Source organism: Meriones unguiculatus, chromosome 6 (genome assembly GCF_030254825.1).
Source record: "Meriones unguiculatus strain TT.TT164.6M chromosome 6, Bangor_MerUng_6.1, whole genome shotgun sequence".
In the NCBI taxonomy this organism is placed as follows: domain Eukaryota; kingdom Metazoa; phylum Chordata; class Mammalia; order Rodentia; family Muridae; genus Meriones; species Meriones unguiculatus.
Window position 1 is genome coordinate 36,562,945 of NC_083354.1, and position 19,984 is coordinate 36,582,928.

Here is a 19,984-nt window from a genome sequence, read left to right on the forward strand (position 1 = left end):
CCCTCCCTTCCTCTGCAGGGCATCCAGATTGTGTGTGAGACGCTGACCGAGTGCTGGGACCATGACCCTGAGGCCCGCCTCACAGCTCAGTGTGTGGCTGAGCGCTTCAGTGAGCTGGAGCACCCGGACAGGCTCTCCGGGAGGAGCTGCTCCCAGGAGAAGATTCCAGAAGATGGCTCCCTGAACACTACCAAATAGCTTTTTCCGGGCAGACGGGGCCAAGCCTCCAGAAGCTGTCCTCGAAACCAAAGACCAGAGGCACCAGAATGCTTTTCTGACTGATGCTTCTCCAAAACCAAGGACTTGCTCCATTCTTCCCCAGTAGCTGTTCCACATTCAGAAACAGCTGCAGCAGCGGCAGCAGCAGCAGCAGGGGATGAGTGACAGAGAACATTCTATGCCTTGGATGTTGTCATGGCATAAGCTGTGCTAGCACTTCCTCAGGAAATGAGATTGATTTTTACAATAGCCAATAACGTTTGCACTTTATTAATGCCTGTATGTAAATACGAATAGCTATGTTTTATATATCTATATATCTATATGTCTATATCTCTCTACATATAGCCATACTCTGCAAGGAGACAAAGAAAAAGATCAAATGCTCTCAGAAAATTAGTTTTTATTGAGGAGCTCCAGAATGGAGCAGAAGGGACTTGGGACAGTGTTAGCACTTGACAATCACACACACACACACACACACACACACACACACACACACACACGATGGTCTCCTGACTGCAGGGTGGAGGAGACAATTGTGTGAGAAGGATCCACGCCTTGCAGCCTGCTTTGGCCACAAACACTTTGTTTCGCAATAATTTCCCTCCACACTAGGCTGCTTTTCTGGCCAAGGAGCTAAGTTCCAACCCACCACTCTGTCCCAGGGTGTCCCATGTGCCTTTGCTTGTCTTGATTTTAGCTTTGTCATTCAAGCTCCACATCTGATTTGTGAACCTTTTGACTTAGCCTAGAAACTTGGTCCCATCTCTCCGCTTTCACAGACCACCAAAATCAAAGAGGACAGTTTCCACCCATGAAATTGCCCCACTATCTACGAATAATACTGTGTTCTTTGATTTCTTCCTATCCCCGAGTTACTATTATTGGCTCTCAGCCATTGTCCCTTTTTAAATGTGGCACACCCGAAGCCCAACCCCTGTGGCTCGTCGTATTTAATTTTGGTCACTCTCCTATTGGAGCTTCCAGCTTGCCATGGCAACTTCCATCTTCCCAGGCCCCCAAAGAGCAGGCAGGATTTGTATGACACTGTACAACTATCGCCAACACTTTGAACCCTTGGTTTGCTTGGTCAGCACTCTCAGGTCTGAGAGTTAGTGAAGCTTCTCCTGGTAAGGACAGGAGGTGGGGCCCAGCTCTTCCCCCAGGTGGCGTCAATTACAGCAGGCGGCATGGACTCTGTTCCCCAGCTGCTTCACTTCTCGAGCTGAGCACTGTCTTCCCGTTACCCGCACCCACCCCAGTCTGGAAATGAAAGTTGTTTCTAGACAAGAATCCTCTGTAAGAAATGTGCACTGGTGAGCCCAAAGAGTTAGTACAGCAAGTAGAAATGCTTGCCACCCAAGAAAGGAGACCTGAGTTCAATCCCCCAGATCCCACAAAAAAAGCGCCATGTTCAGTGGAACACACTTGTAATCTCATCCCTGCAAGCTAGGAAGACTTCCCCCCAAAGGAAGGTGAGCGGCTTCCTGAGGACCAGCACCTGACATTGACCTCTGGCCTCCATCACACACGCACCCACGTGCACTCACACACACACACACACACACACACAGGATAGAAATGGGCGTTCATGTCACCTCGCTCTGGTGACAGATTGGACTGCACAGACCTCTCGTGTTACGATTTGAAGCTGACCGTGAGCTGGACCTCAAGGGACCTCCTGCGTATGACTCTCATTAGGTTAATACTCTTTTGTATACATAATAAGTCCCATCTGCCTGTGCAAGAAAACCTCTCTGCTCTAGGAGTCTTTCTTTATAGGGCTACTGGTGTCTTCATTGCCCTAACCTTTGCAGGAATTAAGAGCGGGTATTTGAATAGGGGACACGTGAGAGTCCCGCGTAGAGTCAGGAATCTATGCCTGCTTGGATGAGAGCAAAGAGCAAGCTTTAATAGGAAGCTTGTAAATCCACCAACAGATGTGGATCTCGCAAGCAACAGTTTCTATTTTTTTTTTTTTTTAATGTGGTTTGAAGCTACTTATTTTCAACCAAATAGGAACATGATTGAAGGACCATCGAGGACCATCTTTTGTTTTGTCTGGACCATGGAAGGCCTCAGCTCACAGAGGATTTTAGGATGCATGGTCAAGTTGGGGACAAGACAGAAAGGATAGGCGCTCTTTCCCATGGACCTGTGCTGTGAACACACTTGGTGGAGGCCCCAAATCCACTCGCACCTTAGGGCTTGCCAGTCCCATCCCAGTAGTTGTTGTACACTGCCCTCTAGTGGTGAATTTACAGAATACTGGCCCACTGGTGGGATTTCTAGGGTTCAAAGGTGATTTCACTTCCGGGTCATCATCAGAAACTGGACCGTGGTGTCATGTTACCGTGGCTTGTTTGTTTATGTCACTTTTTTTTTTCTTATTCAAGAAAAAGACCAAGGAATAACATTGCTGTCATTCCTAAAAAATGTTGACCTCCATTCGCTATTCTGCCTAAAGGGAAGGTTTTACTCTTACTGAACACTTCAGCCATACTCATGTATTAAAATAGGAATGTGAATGCACAATATTCTTTTATATCAAAACCTAAAGCACTTATTTTCATTCTGTGCGGTGTTTGTCTTTTATATAAATAAAAAGAAATGTCTGGTAGATCAAATAAATCAAAAGTCTGCAGATGAACCCTGCCTCTTGTCGCTGTTCCCGGTAGCTAAACCCAATCCACACGCCAGATTATTCGGCAGCATGGCAGAAAGTGTTACCTACAAATCCCTTTTGCCTTTCCCACATGGGTTATCTCTGAACAGCCCTGAGCGTACATTTCCCTGGGCAGAGGCACCGTGTCTGCTCACCCCAGGTTATGGCACCAGTGGGTGACAAAGCGAAGTTACGAATCCATCAAAGCCCCACCCGGTGAACAAATAAGTCACCATGCCAGCTCACAGAGCATGGCGCCAGGTAAGTCACAGGAGCGGGAGTTACCTGCAGTCTCACGCCCACGCGGATGCCGACTTCCCCACAGCTGCACAGACTGTGCAGTTAGGCTCTTCCGTCCGTACACTCCAGCACATCCCGAGACCGTGAGATTGCTTGCAGCTTGGCCAGAACTGCATACATCTGGGAGGAAGGTACAGGAAGGAGTGGGTAGAATCTAAGGTGAGCCCCTGATGACCCTCCCAGCCTCCTGCTTCTGTGAAGGAATGGCAGTGGGCCCAGGCTTGAAGCTCGCTTATGGGTAGTCACAGCAGCTCTGGTCAAGATGGCTCTGGCCCGTATGTTGGAGGCGGGGACATTCTAAAACAGACTTGGGTCCCTTCGAAAACAACCCAGGAGAGCTAGGGGGGTTATACAGGCATGGGGAAATGAGCTTGGCCCTCAGAGCCCAGGCAAAATACCCACAGGTGCTTATAATGTCAGTTTGGGAGGAAAAGATAGAGCCTCTCAGGGACTTGCTGGTCAACCAGCCTCGCCTAACTGAGCCCCAGGTAAGAGACAGTCAAAACCCAAGTGTACAGGTGTAAGGAACAACACTGGAAGCTGACCTCTGGCCTGGCCACCCACATCTGCACATGTGCACTTGCATGTCTACACATGAACGCACAAACACAACATAAAACTAATCCCTGACAAGCTCACTAATAACAGATGAGCAGTCGCCCTGCCCTGCGCAGCCTGCTCTCCCTTTCCGCCTTAGCCTGCCCTGATTCCTGTGTTTCAGCAGGATGGCTCTTGGTGTGCCAGCATGGCCTCCTCCCCATCCCAAGGAATGTTCTGGCCCGTGGGGCTGTTTCGTTCAGGATTGTCATGGTGATAGTTGCTTCAGACAATGTGCATCTGATGGGTATTTCCTTTCCTCTCACCAGCATGCTGGAGTGCCTGCCTCATGTGCCCTTTGGTAGCCCATTTATGTGTTGAACTTAGAAAACTGTGCCTGCATCCTGGCTGATAATAAGTTGTTGATTTGCATAAAGGCAGATTTATAGGGAAAAAAACCTATATAGCATTAAAAACACAGAGGGAAGGAGATCTTGGTACAGGTCAGGGACAGGGAGGGGTCTGTACAAAACACTCACTCAGTGAGCATTAGCACCGACCCTCCATCAGGCATAGGAGGGAGGGAATGTGCTCATCTCCCAGGGGAAGAACTGGATTTTCAGAACCCAAGCTCCTGAGCTACAATCAGGGTCAAAGCCAAGTTAATCAGGAACGAGAACTTCAAGCAACTGAAGAGCTTGCTTTTCTGTGTTTCGTGTTGTGTCCTGATTAAAACTGACCAGTGCAGTAGGACAAAGGGCCACACCATGAGGAAAATGCCTGGCACTCCATCTAACACTTACATCTTTGCATCTCCCTCCCTGTTGCTCTGTCTCCTTCAGGAGAGCCAATACATTCTTTCCTCTCCACCTAATTTGCCCAGCGCACCCCTAACAAGGTCTGAAGAAATGCTTGCAGAGAGAACAGTGGAAAGATGAGTGGCTGAGGCACACAGTGCTTCTTCATGTGTGAAATGTGTACTAGGACCTGAGATGACCTCGAATCAGCCAGCCATCAAGAACATGGCTTTAGCAAATCCGCCTTTATCTCAAAAGGTATAAGAAAGACAGCAGAACACGATGCCTGCACTTTCATAAGTGTTTTTTTCTTGAATGATAAATGAGTAAAAACATGAGCTTTTTTTTTAAGTCATTGAGAGATAAGAGTGTATTTTTGGCAACCACAGGAGATGGAATCTTGTCTAAAAACCCAAGAATGGAAGTGGCCTAGTGAGCTGAGGAAAGAGCTCAAAAAGCATCGCACCGTCTGGTGTACAGCCCTTTATAGGACTTTCATAGTCTTTACCCCTTCTGCTTGAGTTCGACGGGCTCCTCCCCACCCCCACCCCACTCCCTGCACACATGTGCATATGTGTGCCACACATGCATATGTGTGCTTTGTTCTATAGATAAAGCTCAGAAAAGGACAGACTCCCAGTTTTCCTTGGCAAGTTGGCTTTTTATTTTATTTTATTTTTTGTGTGTTCATCTTGATGTTTCCACTTAGTCCCTACTCCAGCTACAGAAGGACTCTAATGGCAACAGCTGGGCTCCAGAGAAACTGTCCACCTGGAACAGCAGTGAGCTAGAGTTGGGAGCAACAACACAGAGCCCTGGAGCGCCCAAAGGTCTGGCTCATTAGCTGTGTTTCTTCTCTGGTTGTGGAGACCAAATACCTGATGAGCAGGGAGGAAAAGATTCTTTGGGCTTACCGTTCAAGGTGGCACAGTCCACTGAGGTAGGAGGGAAGGCGTGGCAGCAGGAATCCAGTCAGCTGAGCACATCGTGTCTTTGAGGGCTAAGTTGCATTTTAAGTTTTAATTACTGTGCCTAAGAGATTCATAAAACAAAAATTCCTCTAACCTCTAAAATCCTTGCCCCAGAACAGATCCTTCCTGAAATGTTGGAGGCTATCGTTTGTGTGAGGTAACAAGCCACACGTGTGTTTTACCTCCCCTAAACAAATTTCCCTACCCCAACTGCACAGGTGGCATGGTAGGTAGGCAGGAGGTACACAGGCTGCAAGTACATCAGGAAGATGCTTGCCCCTGATTGGACCCGGTGGGACATGCGTAGCCCTGAGTTTGCCTTTATAAAGCTCTGCAAAATGTGACTTGTCACCATTTTCTGGACACTCCAGGATGGACTGGGACAGAGTCCCATCATCTTGGCCAATATTTAATTAAAGCGTGCTCCAAATTTGGCTCAAAAATGATGGTAGTGGTCTTGTTATCGTCTGGTAGGATTAACAGTGTCCACTCTCAGGAAGCAAAATTCGGAAGTGGAGCCTTGCTACAAAACCTCAAGGGAACCCTGGAGGACCCACTTCCCCCAGTGAGGCTCCGCCTCCTTAAAGTCCTACAGCTTTCAGAAATAGCTCCACCAGCTAGGGCTCAAGTGCAAGCCTGTGAGGGACAAATGCACTATTACCACAGCACCAGCCCAAACTACAGAGGAGGGAAGCTGCCCTTAGCCCTGGAGGACTGAAGAAAGCAGCCAATAAGAGCACAGGAAAAGCTCCCCCCCCCATGCACAAGGTCTCTGGGCTCAAACTCAAGAGACTTGGCCAAAACAGAAGCCAAGGTCTTTTGACCCTCCTCCAGGGTATGTACCACCCAGGTAATGTCAGTGCTGGCTACTGCAAGGTCAGGAGCATTAGCAGCTGGCAGCACCCACCTAGCACTCTCAGCAGGGAGCCCATCCCTCCTGCCAACCACCGCCTTTTAGACGCAAGGACTTTCTGTTTAGTGGTGACCTTTTCTTTTCTTTTTTGTCTTAAACTCTGCTTGCCAATGACATGCTAATGGCCCCATCTTGAGAGAACTTGCTTCCCCAGGTGACAGACAAGAAACTTTTCATCTACACAAGCCTGTTTATCCCTTTCCACAGAAGCTACCCCAGTTGGCATCTGCTCATCTTGTTCATTTTCCCCCTGAAGTAACTGTCTAATCATTGCTTATCACATTTCTAATTAGTTTCCTCCCTTTTTTTTTCACTCGAATGATTTTGGCTTCATACTTTAGAGGTTGGGGGTCATGCCTTTCAGGCCTGCTTTGCAAACACTGCTGATCAAGACAAGATTGTGAACCTGCCCACATTTCAGGGCCTGCCAATCAGTTGCACACGGCATAATCTATTCTAATATTCCTCCTGATACTTGCTGCACTTAAAAATAACATGTTAATAACATCTTCCTATTCTAATTATTGAGCCTTCACTTCATTTTAATTTTTGAGAATTTTATACAATGAGTACTGTTTACATCATTTTAGACCTTCCCCCTCCCCTGCTGTCCCCAATCCTGATCTTCTCCTGTCCCCTCCCAGTCCTACATTTTCAAAACCCTCTCAAAATAGTCCAAATGCTAAAGAGATGTCTGTGGTGTGGCATATGCTGGTTTTCTACACTGACTTTTAGGGTGGCCTTCTGGTCACCCAAACCATTCAGGCTACACAGTAGGATAGATGACTTCAGGCTGGGACTGTTAAACAGAAAACCAGTGAAGGTCTTTGAAATTGCATATTTTGTGTGTCCAAACATCCACAGGCAGTCCCTGAGGGCTCTCAGTGTGAAGAAAGAATGAGCACCCAGCTGTACACACACATGATAAGTAACTGTAATGCCCAGTTTGCGAGACCCGCAAAGACCATCAGGAATAGACTCCACTGCAAATACATGAGAGTTTATTGTATATGTTCTCGAGCTACGGGTTGCAAAAACTTCCTGTGGAAGCAGGAAAGGAATGCAGCCACTTGATCTAGAGGAACAAGGTTTTTAAAGGGAAAAAATCAAGCAGGGAGTTACATGACTTAGTGTTACATGATTGGGTAAGGGAAATTGACTTTTGAAATGATTGGACGCCAAGACCACAAACAGTTATGGCCTAGCCATCTAGGCAGGTTTCCTAGCAACTGTATCTCTAGTGGGCAGGAAAAGAATGCAGTAAGGCTGGTCTCCCCTCTTCCCCCTGCAGGCAGCTGGACATGTGTCCACCTGGCTATCTTTTGTTCAGGCTTGTGTTTTAAACTTTAAACCAATATCCAAAATTCTTTGGTCTCTCACAACAAAGTTCTGTTGTTGAAAAAAAAATTAGATGATGGGACTGAAGATAATGTCTCAGAAATTAAGAGTGCATGCTGCTCTCTCAGAGGACCAGAGCTTGGTTCTCAGAACCATGTTTGGCATTTAAGACTTCCTGTAACTCCAGTGATGATGGAGGATCTTGGCTCTTTTCTGGCCTCTGTAGGCACAAAGCTCCAAAGCTCCAGACAGGCATTTGCAATCCATATAAATAGAAAGTTAAAATGAAGGCAGCAATATGGTGACATAGCAATAGTCTCTGAAGGGTGACTTTTGATAAAATGGTAGTTAATTATTTTTGGACTATATTTTGAGATTGGGGCAACGTCCCTACTAGGAATACATTCCTGGTAAATTAACACTACTCTATACATCACAGATAGATATGTCGGAAGTAAATTATGAGTCCTAATAACTATAATTAATGTTCTGAGGCTCTTCATGAAGAATGCCTCCCTCCCACTCAAATTCCCACTAAGGTGCTCTCCAAGTTGATAAACACCTGGAATACAGAGGTGATGGTTTATAGATCAAAGCCCCTAGCTTCTCATTCTCCATACTTGAACTTGGCTGGAGCTGAATGAAATCTTTGAATAATGTGTTCTAAAATCAGAGAGGTGACATTTGTTCCCTGGCTTTTCTTGGTTGGGGGACAGGACTGCATTTGTTGGAATGCCTGTTCAAAGCTGTGGAGCATGCTAAGACATGGCCACTGTGTCTGAATTTTATGCAGTTGCCCCAGGAAAAGCTGCTGATTTGAGTTCTGCCTTGTGCTTTGGTTCCAGGAGACAAGTACTGCATTAGCAAATGTACCTGCACTGCCTAAAGGAATTAAGTCGCCATTGGCATCATCCATTGTCTCTAATCCACACTAAATGTGACTTGTCAAAGTGACAGAGCTGTGTTTAAACAGTGAGCATGCAAAACTGTAACAGAATCATTTCCTGCCTAAGCTGCCATTGTTAGGATATTCTATCTCAGGCATGGGGAGAGTAACTAAGACACATCTTTTTAAGGACTGAGCAGGTTTCTCCTCCTTGTGAGCTGTGGTCCCAGGCTTTTGCCCTTTCATTCTTTCTTAATCTCCAAATATGGTCTGCAACAATTTAACTCAATTCTGTGATTTGAAATACCATTCCTATGCTGATGGATCCGAAATTTAAGACTTTCATTCCCAACTTCCCCCTGAAGCTGAGATTCATAATTATCAATAAATCATTTGGGGCTGGCTGATTTATAGATGGCTCAAACCTTGCAGTGCCTACATCAGGTGACATATAAATCTACCGTTCCCATTTAAGGAAGCAAGAATTCTTTCCTAAAGGTTGTCCAACCAAAGTATATGAAACTGTCCTACTACCCTCCTTACTCTATGGACACTCTCTTCCATCCATCAGCCCTACTGTGCCTTGAATTTGAACTGTTCTCTACAGGCTCTTGTACTGAGTGGTTGATTGCCAGCTGATAGGCTTTGGAATTTATTGCACATCTGGAGTCTAACCTAATTTCTGTATTAATCCCTTGATGGATTCATAACAGGAAGTGATTACTGGGAAATACAGATAAGAGGAGGTAGGTTACTGTGGGTGTATTTTTTTAAAGGTTTGTTTGTTTTTATGTATATGAGTGTTTCACCTGCATATATATCTGTCTACCATGTCCTTGCTTGGTGTCTGTGGGGCCAGAAAAGAGTTAAGTTGTGGATAGTTGTGACCTGCTATGTAGGTATTGGAATTGAACCAGGTCCTCTGGAAGAGCAGCCAGTATCCTTAACTACAGAGCCATCTCTCTTGCCCCCTGTGAATTTATTCTATACACTACATCTTGCTCTTAATCTTTCTGTATTCTTTCTTCCTCCTACATTCTATGAGATGAACTGCCCTTTTCATCATGAACCCTTCCAGTGTCCTTCTTCCCATGAGTCATTTGCCACAGCAGTGAGAAAAGTAACCAATATGCCACCCATATTGGTTGATCCACCCATAGAAGCTTCTAGAACAAAACCTCTGACAATTAGTCCTTCCATCACAACTCTAGTATAAATGAGCATACTTGCTTGCTTGAGATGTCTTGTTGTGAAGATCCACAGTATGTCTAAATGAATTTAATAAAATCACTTTACAACACAGGGAAAAATGGGAGTAACTGTCAGAAAGCATGTGAAGAGTCAAAGGTTTTATCATAAAACTGCCTTGCAGCTTAGCTTCAGAACTCTAGGTATCCTGGAATACACCCACGAGAGTGAGTGTGTACACAGGGATATCAAGGGCTCTAACCTTCTTCTGAGCTACAAGAGCCATGACCAGGTGTACTCAGACTATGGACTTCCTTATTGGTTACACACTACAGTTTTTGACCTGAGAGTTACAAGAGGCATGTGGACTGCAATTGGGACACTGGGTGTAAACAGGAAAGAACAGGTATCAGAAGAACAAATTCTTATAAATTTAATAAAATTTGTTTTTCAAAGAAAAACTGTAGCTATTTAATCATTAATCCAACCCCACAATACTCACATACAAATAAAACAAAATAGAAAAGGAGAAAAATATCAAATGAATAGGAAAAGAAGTCAGTCCCTGGCATCACATTGACATCTGGCTTTCTTTCTGGTTCTCGAGTCTGCATGGCCTCTTCCACACATATATCTGAGCACCCCATGTTCTCCACTCTACCCATCATGCTTTCTTCTCCTCTTTTCCTCCACGTCTTTGAGGCTGAGCCTATCTTTATACCTTCTTTCTCCACAGCACTAAAATCCAGTTTGCCAGACAACTGGCTGGGGTCATTTTGTTCTACGCAGATGGAAATCGGAGGAGAAGGAGGAGGAGGAGGAAAAGGAGAAGGAGGATCGAGCCCTTCCAGTGCTGGCAATTTTGGGACCGTAAGTTCAAACATTTAGGGAATGAGTTGGCAGACACAGAGCCTCCTAGATCCAAGCCCAGAGACATATATGGTTGTCACTGTAAAAGTTAAAGAAACAGTTTTCTAGATGCTCATGTCAGAGGCTACTTTCTCTGGGCTCTCCCCACTCTTGGCCTGGTCCTTGGCATTTAGTATAACCATCAGCTCTTAGTAGAAACTAGCAGCAGTAATGCCTGGCACCAGTTTATGGCACAGCTCCAAAACCTTGAGCATCAGGAGTCCTCAACAGTACCTTATATGATAGCTCTTGAGCCTTAGAAATCAAGGTATGCAGTTAGCCCTCAGGATTCAGCAGTTACCTGTTGAAGCAGCCAGGGCCCATGAGTCCCACCTCTGCCTCATTGAGCTTTGTGCCTTCTGAAAACGTTGTTCTTTACCTTCCCTCTCTGCCTCTATGTGCCCACCATCCTTACTCATCCCCACCATTTCTCTTCCTCACTGTCTCTGTCCTCTGAAGCTCTTCAGCTGCCCTCTCTCTGTTGCTATGGCTGCTTCCACTCCCTCAGCAGAGTCAGGTGCTGGCCCCTCTCTGGCCCTGTGGTTTTCTGGTCTTTGCATTACCAACTCAGCCTATAGTACAAGCACTGGCTAGTTTTATGTCAACTTGACACAAGCTCAAGTTGTCTGAAAGTAGGAAACCTCAATTGAGGAAAATGCGTCCATAAGTTCCAGCTGTAGGGCTGGGATCCTGGGTTCTCTAAAATCAAATAAACAAACAAATCAATAAGCTGATCAAGTCATGATGAGTAAGGCAGTTAGCAGCACCCCTCCATGGCCTCTGCATTGGCTTCTGCCTCCAGGTTCCTGCCCTGTTTGGGTTCCTGTCCTGACTTCCTTTAATGATGGACTACAATGTAGAAGTATAAACTGAATAAAACCTTTGCTCCCCAACTTGCTTCTGGTGTTCCATCAAAGCAACAGAAATCCTAACTAAGAGATTACCCATGATAAAGATCATAGGTAGGCAAGTAAAACCACCTTGGAGGTGGGAGCGAGAGAGAGCACAGGGAGATGTTTCCAAGCTGGCTAGAAAAATAAGCCAAACAGCCGAGGAGGGCTATGACATGCAAATGCAAGACTAATTTGCACCAATCACAATTGCTTCCCATTCCACTCTTATACCCAAGGACCAGTCTCTGCCCTCAAATGATACCAGTCTCAAGCTTCCTGTTGGGTCACTGGGGGTGTGCTACCTCCTGCTCCAAAGTTAGAAAGCTGAAAAGCTACAGGGTTAGCAGGCTCATAGATTACTAAGACGTTTGATAGCTAAAGCTTATACATGCTGTCTACAGCAATTGTAGCTCGACCTCAGTCTCTGGAGCAGGTGCTGCAGCTTCAGGAACAGTGGCCCTTGCACCTGGGAGGTAGTTTCCTCAGGGTGTGCAGCCTGGTAAAAGCAGCCAGGCTGCTAGATGGCAGTCCAACCTGTCCCTAAGAGGGCTTGCTCAGTTGATAGTTGCCTTCCCCAAGGCAACCTGACAATGGGAAGGTTCTGGCAACTGTCAATGAGTCAAAGTGCATAGCAACTTAGCTCATTGAAAGGATGCTTCAAATAAGACCTCTTATTCCATTCTTAGCAGAGTTTGACCTGGGTAATAATGTTTACCATGTCACCACTTGAATTGTTCAATTCTTTGGCAATTCTCTGTCTCTTCTAGAATGAAGAAGACTTAACAAGACAATTTTTATCTATTCTATGTTTTGGTTTAGTTTCATTTTTATCTCTGTCTATCATCTATCTATTTACCATCTATCTACCTATTTATTGCTGTTGTTTGAGACACATTCTCAAGTGTATGAAACTAGCTGGTTCAGGGATCTGACTGGGATTACAAGGGCAGGTCACCATACCCAGCCTTTTTCCTTTGTGAGTTCTGAGGGATCTGACTCAGGTCTTCATGATTTTAAGGCAAATGTTTTATTGAGTGAGCAATTACCCCACCCTCTCAAATGATTATATTTATAAGCATTGAGCCAAATACCTGATTGATGGTGATTTCTGAATATTTCAAGAAACAAACAAAAATAATGGGATGGTAAACTATCTGACCCCAGTGGTATTTTCCATCAATCAAGAAAATGCCATGTCTCATCAAAGGCACAGCTGGACCTGAGCTGGGCTCTTGAGTTTCCCATAATTGCCTAGTAGAAAAAAAAAATGACTAAACAACAAACCCGTGCTTTGCTGCATATTCTTTTACAAATTTTAAGGTGTTGACTAAGACTGAACATTTCTAGCCTCTTCAGTGGTTAAACTAAATATCCAGTTGAATCCAGTTCCCTTCTTTAGAATGTACTGACACAATCTCTAGACCAAGAAATGACAGAAAAAAGAACGCCAGTAACGCGCAGTGCTGACAGGGCCTTTTATTTCATGAAGTACAACTTACTGAAAGCATCAGTCTTAGGAGCATTTTATGTAGACAAATTTTAAAAAGCAACAAGAATGAAATCATATAGAGATAGCTCCCACCGCCAGGGAGTTTGAAGTTAATTCAGAAAATGAAGTGAAAATACCCTTTGCTGGGTGGAGATAGTGAAAGACCATGCGGTCTACAGTGAAAATATTCAGTGAACATGACACAGTACACATCTATTTCTCAGAATCCACTGTCATGAGTTAGTGATACAGTATGAGGTGGAGATCAACAACACCCGGATGCCTCTCAACACACAGCCCTCATTCCACACCTGATCTCTGAACCATGCTTGTTTCTTAGTCAGGGAAACTCTCTAGAAGTAAATCTGAGATGATGCTCCAAGAGAGAGTTGCAATCATCCACTTCCATGAACAAAGGAGGACTGATACTGAAAGGGCTCTGATTCTCTTCTCTGCCCACGATGGACCAAAAAGTCTCACTGACATTTCAAAGTTTGAGAAGGAGAATATTGCACAAGGACTTCACTTCTGGTAATGTATTCTGTTCCTAAGAGTGAAAGTGTGAAATGCATTCCCAAATCTAAAAGAGGGACAGAGGCCACACAGACATGCAGTGCTGTTTCCCACCTAAGGGCATATTTGCAGGAATGGATTAGTGTTTTATAATCACAGATCGAAAGGGAACAGTACAAATTGTTTGATTTTTACCCAGTCTCTTAACTCAGATGAATTAGAATGGATAATGATTCACTTTCACTCATGAAAAAACCAAAACCAAACCCAAAAAACTTTAGCCCAAATAAAACATTAAGAATCTTACATGTCTCTCTTTCATATATATGTGTGTGTGTGTGTGTGTACATAAATATATGTATATATGTGCATCTATACATACATATATATACATTATATATCATATATAAATATATAATATTTAGTGTCATCTGAATATTTCAAGGAACAAACAAAAAATAATGGGATTATAAACTATCTGACCCCAGTGGTATTTTCAATGGGAGAGAGAGATGTATGTGGGGGTGTGTGTTTGTGTTTGACATGTTTTAGATGCTTTAGGAACTCTGAACATTTGTAGCACAAACACCACAGTTGTTCTTTTCAAAGGCTGGCTGAGGGCTACTAAAATATTATGTGTTCTTTAGCTGGCAAAACATCAGTAAAGGCTATTCCTGGACCATTGTTTCTCAGCTTTTTCTGTGTATCAGACTCACCTGTTGGACTTATTAAAACACGGGATGCTGGAACCAGAGTTTCTGAGTCAGGTGGTGTGGAGAATTTGCATTTTAAGTGCGTTTCCTGGTGATGCCAGCTGGTGGTACAGGGGCCACAGCAAGGTTTACTGCTGTAAGCTCCAAGTTCTATGTTCTTTAAAGAGTTCTGGGAGCTTCCAACCCAGTATTCATCCACATGGCACTGCCTACAGTCTCCTCAGGGTTGTTTGCAAGGATAACATTTGAGAGAATTTTTTTTTATTACTTCTACTTTTCTCCATTCTACAAACAGTAGCAGCAGGCAGCCGAAGAACCCTTAGAAGAATGCTTAGGACTAATCGCTTAGCATTTTGGTTTTCTGTGTGGGGAGGGGGCGTGTTTCCTAATCTCACCAGGACTGTGGTCTACCTAGTATGTTTTCAGATGCGCTGATCTGTGTCCCTCCCCAGGACAGGAATGGTGCCTCTGGGGGGATGAAAGCCATGGCTACATGTCTCTACCCAGGCTGTCTATCTCATCCAGCAGGAAGTCCATGTCTTCCCGGCTCACTTGAGGACTGATGACCACCTGGCGGAAGAAGTTGACCTTCCCTCTGTGGGGCTGGTAGCCCAGCATGAGACTTCCTTTCTTCATCATTTTCTCCTTAATGGCTGGGGCCACCTGCAAGGGGACAGAGGACAGAGATGAAACCAAGAGGCATAGCACTTCAGCTGCTCCTTTGTCAACTGGTGTGGCTCTCAGCCTTGTCCCCAAGGCTGGCATAATAATAATTCCTGGAGCTGTTACAGCAGATACACACCAAGTCCAGTGGTTGAGCTGTGTTACTTCACCTTTGACCCCACAGGGAGATACGGAAAGAATGGCCATTGACAGATGAGGAGTCAGGCACATGAGTTCCCTTTCTGAGGCTGGGGTTAAATACTCCACTGAAGAGGAACTTAGGGTAGGAAGGGTTCACTTCAGTTTATGGATTACAGTCCATCTTCATGGGACGTCAGGACAGGAAATCAAACAGGAACTTGAAGCAGAAACCATGGAGGGACACTGCTTGCTGGCTCATTTGTGGGCTGATGCTCAGCTTGCTTTCCTATGCAGCCCGGGACAGCCTGGCCAGGAAACCATGCTGCACATGGTGGGCTGGGCCCTCCTACACTGGTTGACAATCAGACTCTCCCCCACCACACACTCAGTGTGATCTGAAAAATCTCTCCACTGAGACGCCCTTCTCAGGTGACTCTAGGTCATGTCAAGCTTACAGTTAAAGCTACACAGGACATGGGAGCTGTTACGGAGCCAGAAGCTTGCTGTTTCAGCTGGCTGGCCAGTGAGCTCTCAGGATCGGCTTGTCTCTGCTGGGGTTACTGTGTGCCTGGCTGTGTCTGGCTTGAATATTGCAGATGATTCTTGAAAAGCTTACTTTACAGAATGGTAATGGGCCCTTGAGTCATCATCATTCCTCTACTTAAAAGATGCCTCACTTGATGGACAAGAAAATAAAACCAAAGAAAAATATTGAGAAGGCCTTAATCATGAGGGTCACCTGTCTGTCAAGTAAAGCCAAAAACCACCTAGTTCAGAGCTAGCAGCTTGTGGTCCTATGGATGATTTTAAGGTCACAGCCCCATTCAGACCCACCCAATCCATTTCCCACTCCACAGCATGGAACCAGCTCTGTCTCTCTGCCCATTTTAAATTTTAAGCAGGTAGGTATACTCTTCCGCCTAATTTGCATCCTTGGGTCCCTTTTCAGTGCTTCCATTTTTTTTTCCTCTCAAAAAGGGCATTTCCTGCCCCACCTGTGGAAAGCATTCAGACTTGAAGCCAGCTCATGAGGCTCCCGAGGCTTGGTGAAGCCATTATCAAAATGAGTCTGTTGGGCTGCAGGGGCTTATAAGCAAATCAGAAATATTTTTTTGTTGTTTTAACTTTTTTTTTTTTTACATTTTATTTATTTATGTGGGGGAAGGAAGCAGGGTTCATGCCACAACCACATGTATGGAGGTCAGTTTTCTCCATCCACCAACCAACTGAGGCCATCACGCTCTGTGGCCAGCAGCTTCACCTGCTGAGCCATCTCCCAGCCCCAGAAATGTTTTCTGATGCGCAAACTAGAAACGTAAGAGGACACATTTTAATAGAAAGATGTTCTGGAGGGCTACATCCCGGATCTTGTTTCAGGCACAAAAACACGCAGGCTTCCACAGACAACGTTCCCAAAGTGAGAAGCAAACTTCCTACGTTCAAGTTTGTTCCTGGTCTCCCAAGATTGCAGAGCAGTAATAAAATATCGCTGGGTCTCAGAGAATGAGCCGAGTGAGGGTTGGACAGTGTGCAGGAAATTTTTAACCTCTCTCTGAACACCATGATTAACTCCTAGAAGTAGTCACTGCTAGGCACATGACAAAGGCCTCCTCTATCTAGAAATCCCATATGGGTAAGAAAGTCCTGAGGACCCTCAAAGCCAACAACCTATGGAATTTCTGGCACAAATCATAATCATAACGGTAGCAATCCTTACTGTTAAAAAACATTTTGCCAGTTCTTTCTGCCTGGCAATGCTCATTTCAAACTAATTGGAAAGCGCCCGTGTGTTTTCAGTGTAGAGCCTGGGAATGTTTTCATTAGTGGTCAGATTATCACCTTTGCACTTAAAAACACACCCGCTCTCTGTTCACGAGGCTGCGAGGCACAGGCTGACACTAGGCAGTCCCGGTATTCTGTCTTTGCTGGCAGCAGCAGAGAACAGTCCTCATCTGGCAGGATGGAATATTCACAGGGGAAAGAAAATATGCACAAACTAAATGTAAGTACACGAGTCTCACGCCTAAGTGGAGCACGCATGGCAGAAAGCAATTTGGCAGGGCTGAGATTGCTTTCCTGCTCTCAATTATTTTTACTGAGGCTTTCCCTTCAAATTGTAAATCAGATCCTTTCCGTGTGCCTCAGTGTGCTTGGTTCCTGCATCTTAAGTGGAGAAGATCCTGACATTTCTATTTCATTACACAGCTTCCTCTCCATGGCTCTACGGGATTTCTGTTTCCCCCTCTTAAATTATGTTCCAGTAATGACTTGGTCATTTCAATGGCATTCTGTTGTCATCCTGCTACAACACTTGGTAGCCCCGAGTATTTAAAAAGGTGCTTAAACAGAAGGAAGCACAAGATAAAATGACTCTCTCTGGCCAAGTGTAGCCATTTGATAAGCAGTGCCGGGGCGGGGTCTTACCCTCTATTGAAGGAAATTAAGGCTAACATGGTTTCACGTATGTGTATCCCTGGGTGGAATAGTACACACCTGTAATCTAAACATTGAGGAGATGGAGGCTCGACGAGCAAGAGTTCAAGGCTCACCTGGGCTACATGAGAACCTGTCTAAAAAATAAAAATAAAATAGGAGGCTGGAGAGGTGGCTCAGCGGTTAGGAGCACTGGCCGCTCTCGCAGAGGACCCAGGTTTGGTTACCAGCACAGACATGGCGGCTCACAACATCCCGTAACTCCAGGTCCAGGGGGATCTGGAGTCCTCTTCTGGCCCCTTTGGGCCCTGGCGCACTGATTCGTAGCACACACATACACATAGATTTAAGACACAAGTGAATCACAACTGATAGTCCGTAACAAAGGAACAATCTGTTTTCTCTGATAGAGTCTCACTGGCTACACAAACCCCACTTCGGGGCTGGCCGCGCGCCCAGCAGTAGATGCCAATGCAAAACAAACTCAGCGGTATTTTTGGAAGATTTTTTTTTCTCCCAATGCTTTGTCTGGGCACTTTAAAGAACTTTTCATGTCTTTTGGATACATGTATTTTTTCCACAGGAAAAGTCAGACACTAGGGGTATGGAGCGCCGCCATGACAGCCTCCTACAATGGACCGGTGATAGTCTGCTGAGCTGTAACTCATACAATGGACTGTATGAAAAGACAGGGCACTGTGCTCGGAATCTGCTGGGCACCTGTGTTGGGGATGGCCCCATTCATCTCCTAAAATTAATTAATCAGTTTTAATTTGTACATGGTCCCCCTTTTTGCTTTCTCTCTCTGTGAGCATCTTCGGAGACTTGATTCTTCGGAAGTGCTGAGAAAAGCACAACTTCTGATTGGCACCTTCTCCCAAAAGCATCCACTGTGCCCCCGTGTTAGGAAGAGCCTTTCTGCCTTAGTGGTTTCAGACATGGAATCTCACATGTCATGTATACCGTGACTGCACAATGATGATGGGTAGGAATGACCCCCTGCATTCTTCTAGGAAGGTCTGGGTTTGCCTCAGTTTGTCAGAATACAGGACTGCTTTGTGGGTGAAGAAATGAAATTTCTGTGGGTTGAAAAAAACGAGCATGGAGCCCAAGCTCAAAACGTCTCCAGGTCCCCGCTCCCCTGGAGTCTGCTACTTGCTATCATGCCTGAGTTTGGGAAACACTGAACAACAAAGTCTTCCCAGGACATCAGCAGAGGCCGAGGTGGGGTAGACAGGGAGGGGAGGGCATTCTGAAATCCTGGGAGAGCAGGGTGTGGGGATGAAATTTCTTCTTGAATCGCTTATGTCAGTTTTTCACAAGTAAAAAATTTCAAAGCCAATGACCTTTGGAGAAGATTATCAAATTGTTTCTCAATGGTAAAACTTGACAAAGTATTCAAAACACTTAACATTCCCCAGAAAACAGTGAGTATTTTTGTTTTGAGTGCTTCAAGTGTCAATTTGCTCCCTTCAGTGTATTTTTCTGCCCATGTCTCAGTATCTTTCCTGCCTTAGTTTTTTACTTGTCTCAGTCCTATGTACAATGTATTTGCCCTGATACCCTGCCCCATAATTTAGGGTTGAGCTGTATCTCTGTAAGTATCTCAAGCTTAAATTATGTAAAATTGGTGATCAGTAGCCCAAGAAATCATATGCATCTAAAAGATTGGTTCAGCTTGACAGAACACAAAGAAATATACCACATTTCCTCTAGACACGCCTTTCTCAAGTATGAATATTTTTAGCCTAATTTCTCCCACAGTACATCTGAAAAGTCAGAATAAAGTGTGCCTCCATTTGAAAGAACTGCTCCATTCATGCTTTTGCTAACACAAGCGAGCAAGTGCCAAAATCAGGAGTTTAGAATCGCAGTGTCTGAGGAGGCAGCTAGCTTCACACGATGTTTACACGGTAGAGACAACCATGGCAGACATTCCCATAAACCGAATGTCAGCCGTAGATTTGAGGCCAGCTGAAGCGAACAGTCATTAAAACAAACCAAACTGAACCAAGAGCTTTAGCTGAAGAATGGACACAATAAACACTTCACACCCTCTATAAAGCAAAGTGTGACGCTCTGCATGGTCCAATAGCCAGCTGAGCTAACAGCAACCGAAGAGTGGTTGTGGGCCAGCACCCAAATTTCAGCCGTGGCCTCAGATTTCCTTTGTGCTCTGAGAAGTGAAGTGTATCTTAGCAAATTCCAGCAGAAGTAGAAACAGCGACATAGGTGCTTGTGAGCGAATGTCAGGGGGCTCTTCCCACAGAACACCACAAGGGCCCAAGATTGGGTCCCACATAGAAACCAATGGTGGTGGCGTGTGCCCTGTGGTAGGCAGAAACAAGATGGTCTCTGTAGCTTGGTAGCAGCTGGTATTGTCAGCTTGGTGAGCTTTACATTTAGGGAGAGA

General features: G+C 45.1%; 2 protein-coding genes across 5 annotated transcripts in view; one reads left to right on the top strand and one right to left on the bottom strand.

The window, feature by feature from the left end:
- Positions 1-2,872, top strand: part of Tgfbr2 (transforming growth factor beta receptor 2) — an 89,183-nt gene extending 86,311 nt beyond the window's left edge. For both annotated transcript variants that reach the window (XM_021634659.2, XM_021634660.2), the window contains one exon: positions 19-2,872. In XM_021634659.2, coding sequence (XP_021490334.1) covers positions 19-198 — 180 coding nt within the window. In that variant the 3' untranslated portion in view covers positions 199-2,872. The remainder of the gene's footprint in view (positions 1-18) is intronic.
- Positions 2,873-13,081: 10,209 nt separating this feature from the next.
- The window catches only part of Gadl1 (glutamate decarboxylase like 1), a 170,036-nt gene continuing 163,133 nt past the window's right edge, over positions 13,082-19,984 (bottom strand). For all 3 annotated transcript variants that reach the window (XM_060385105.1, XM_060385104.1, XM_060385106.1), the window contains one exon: positions 13,082-14,997. In XM_060385105.1, coding sequence (XP_060241088.1) covers positions 14,824-14,997 — 174 coding nt within the window. In that variant the 3' untranslated portion in view covers positions 13,082-14,823. The remainder of the gene's footprint in view (positions 14,998-19,984) is intronic.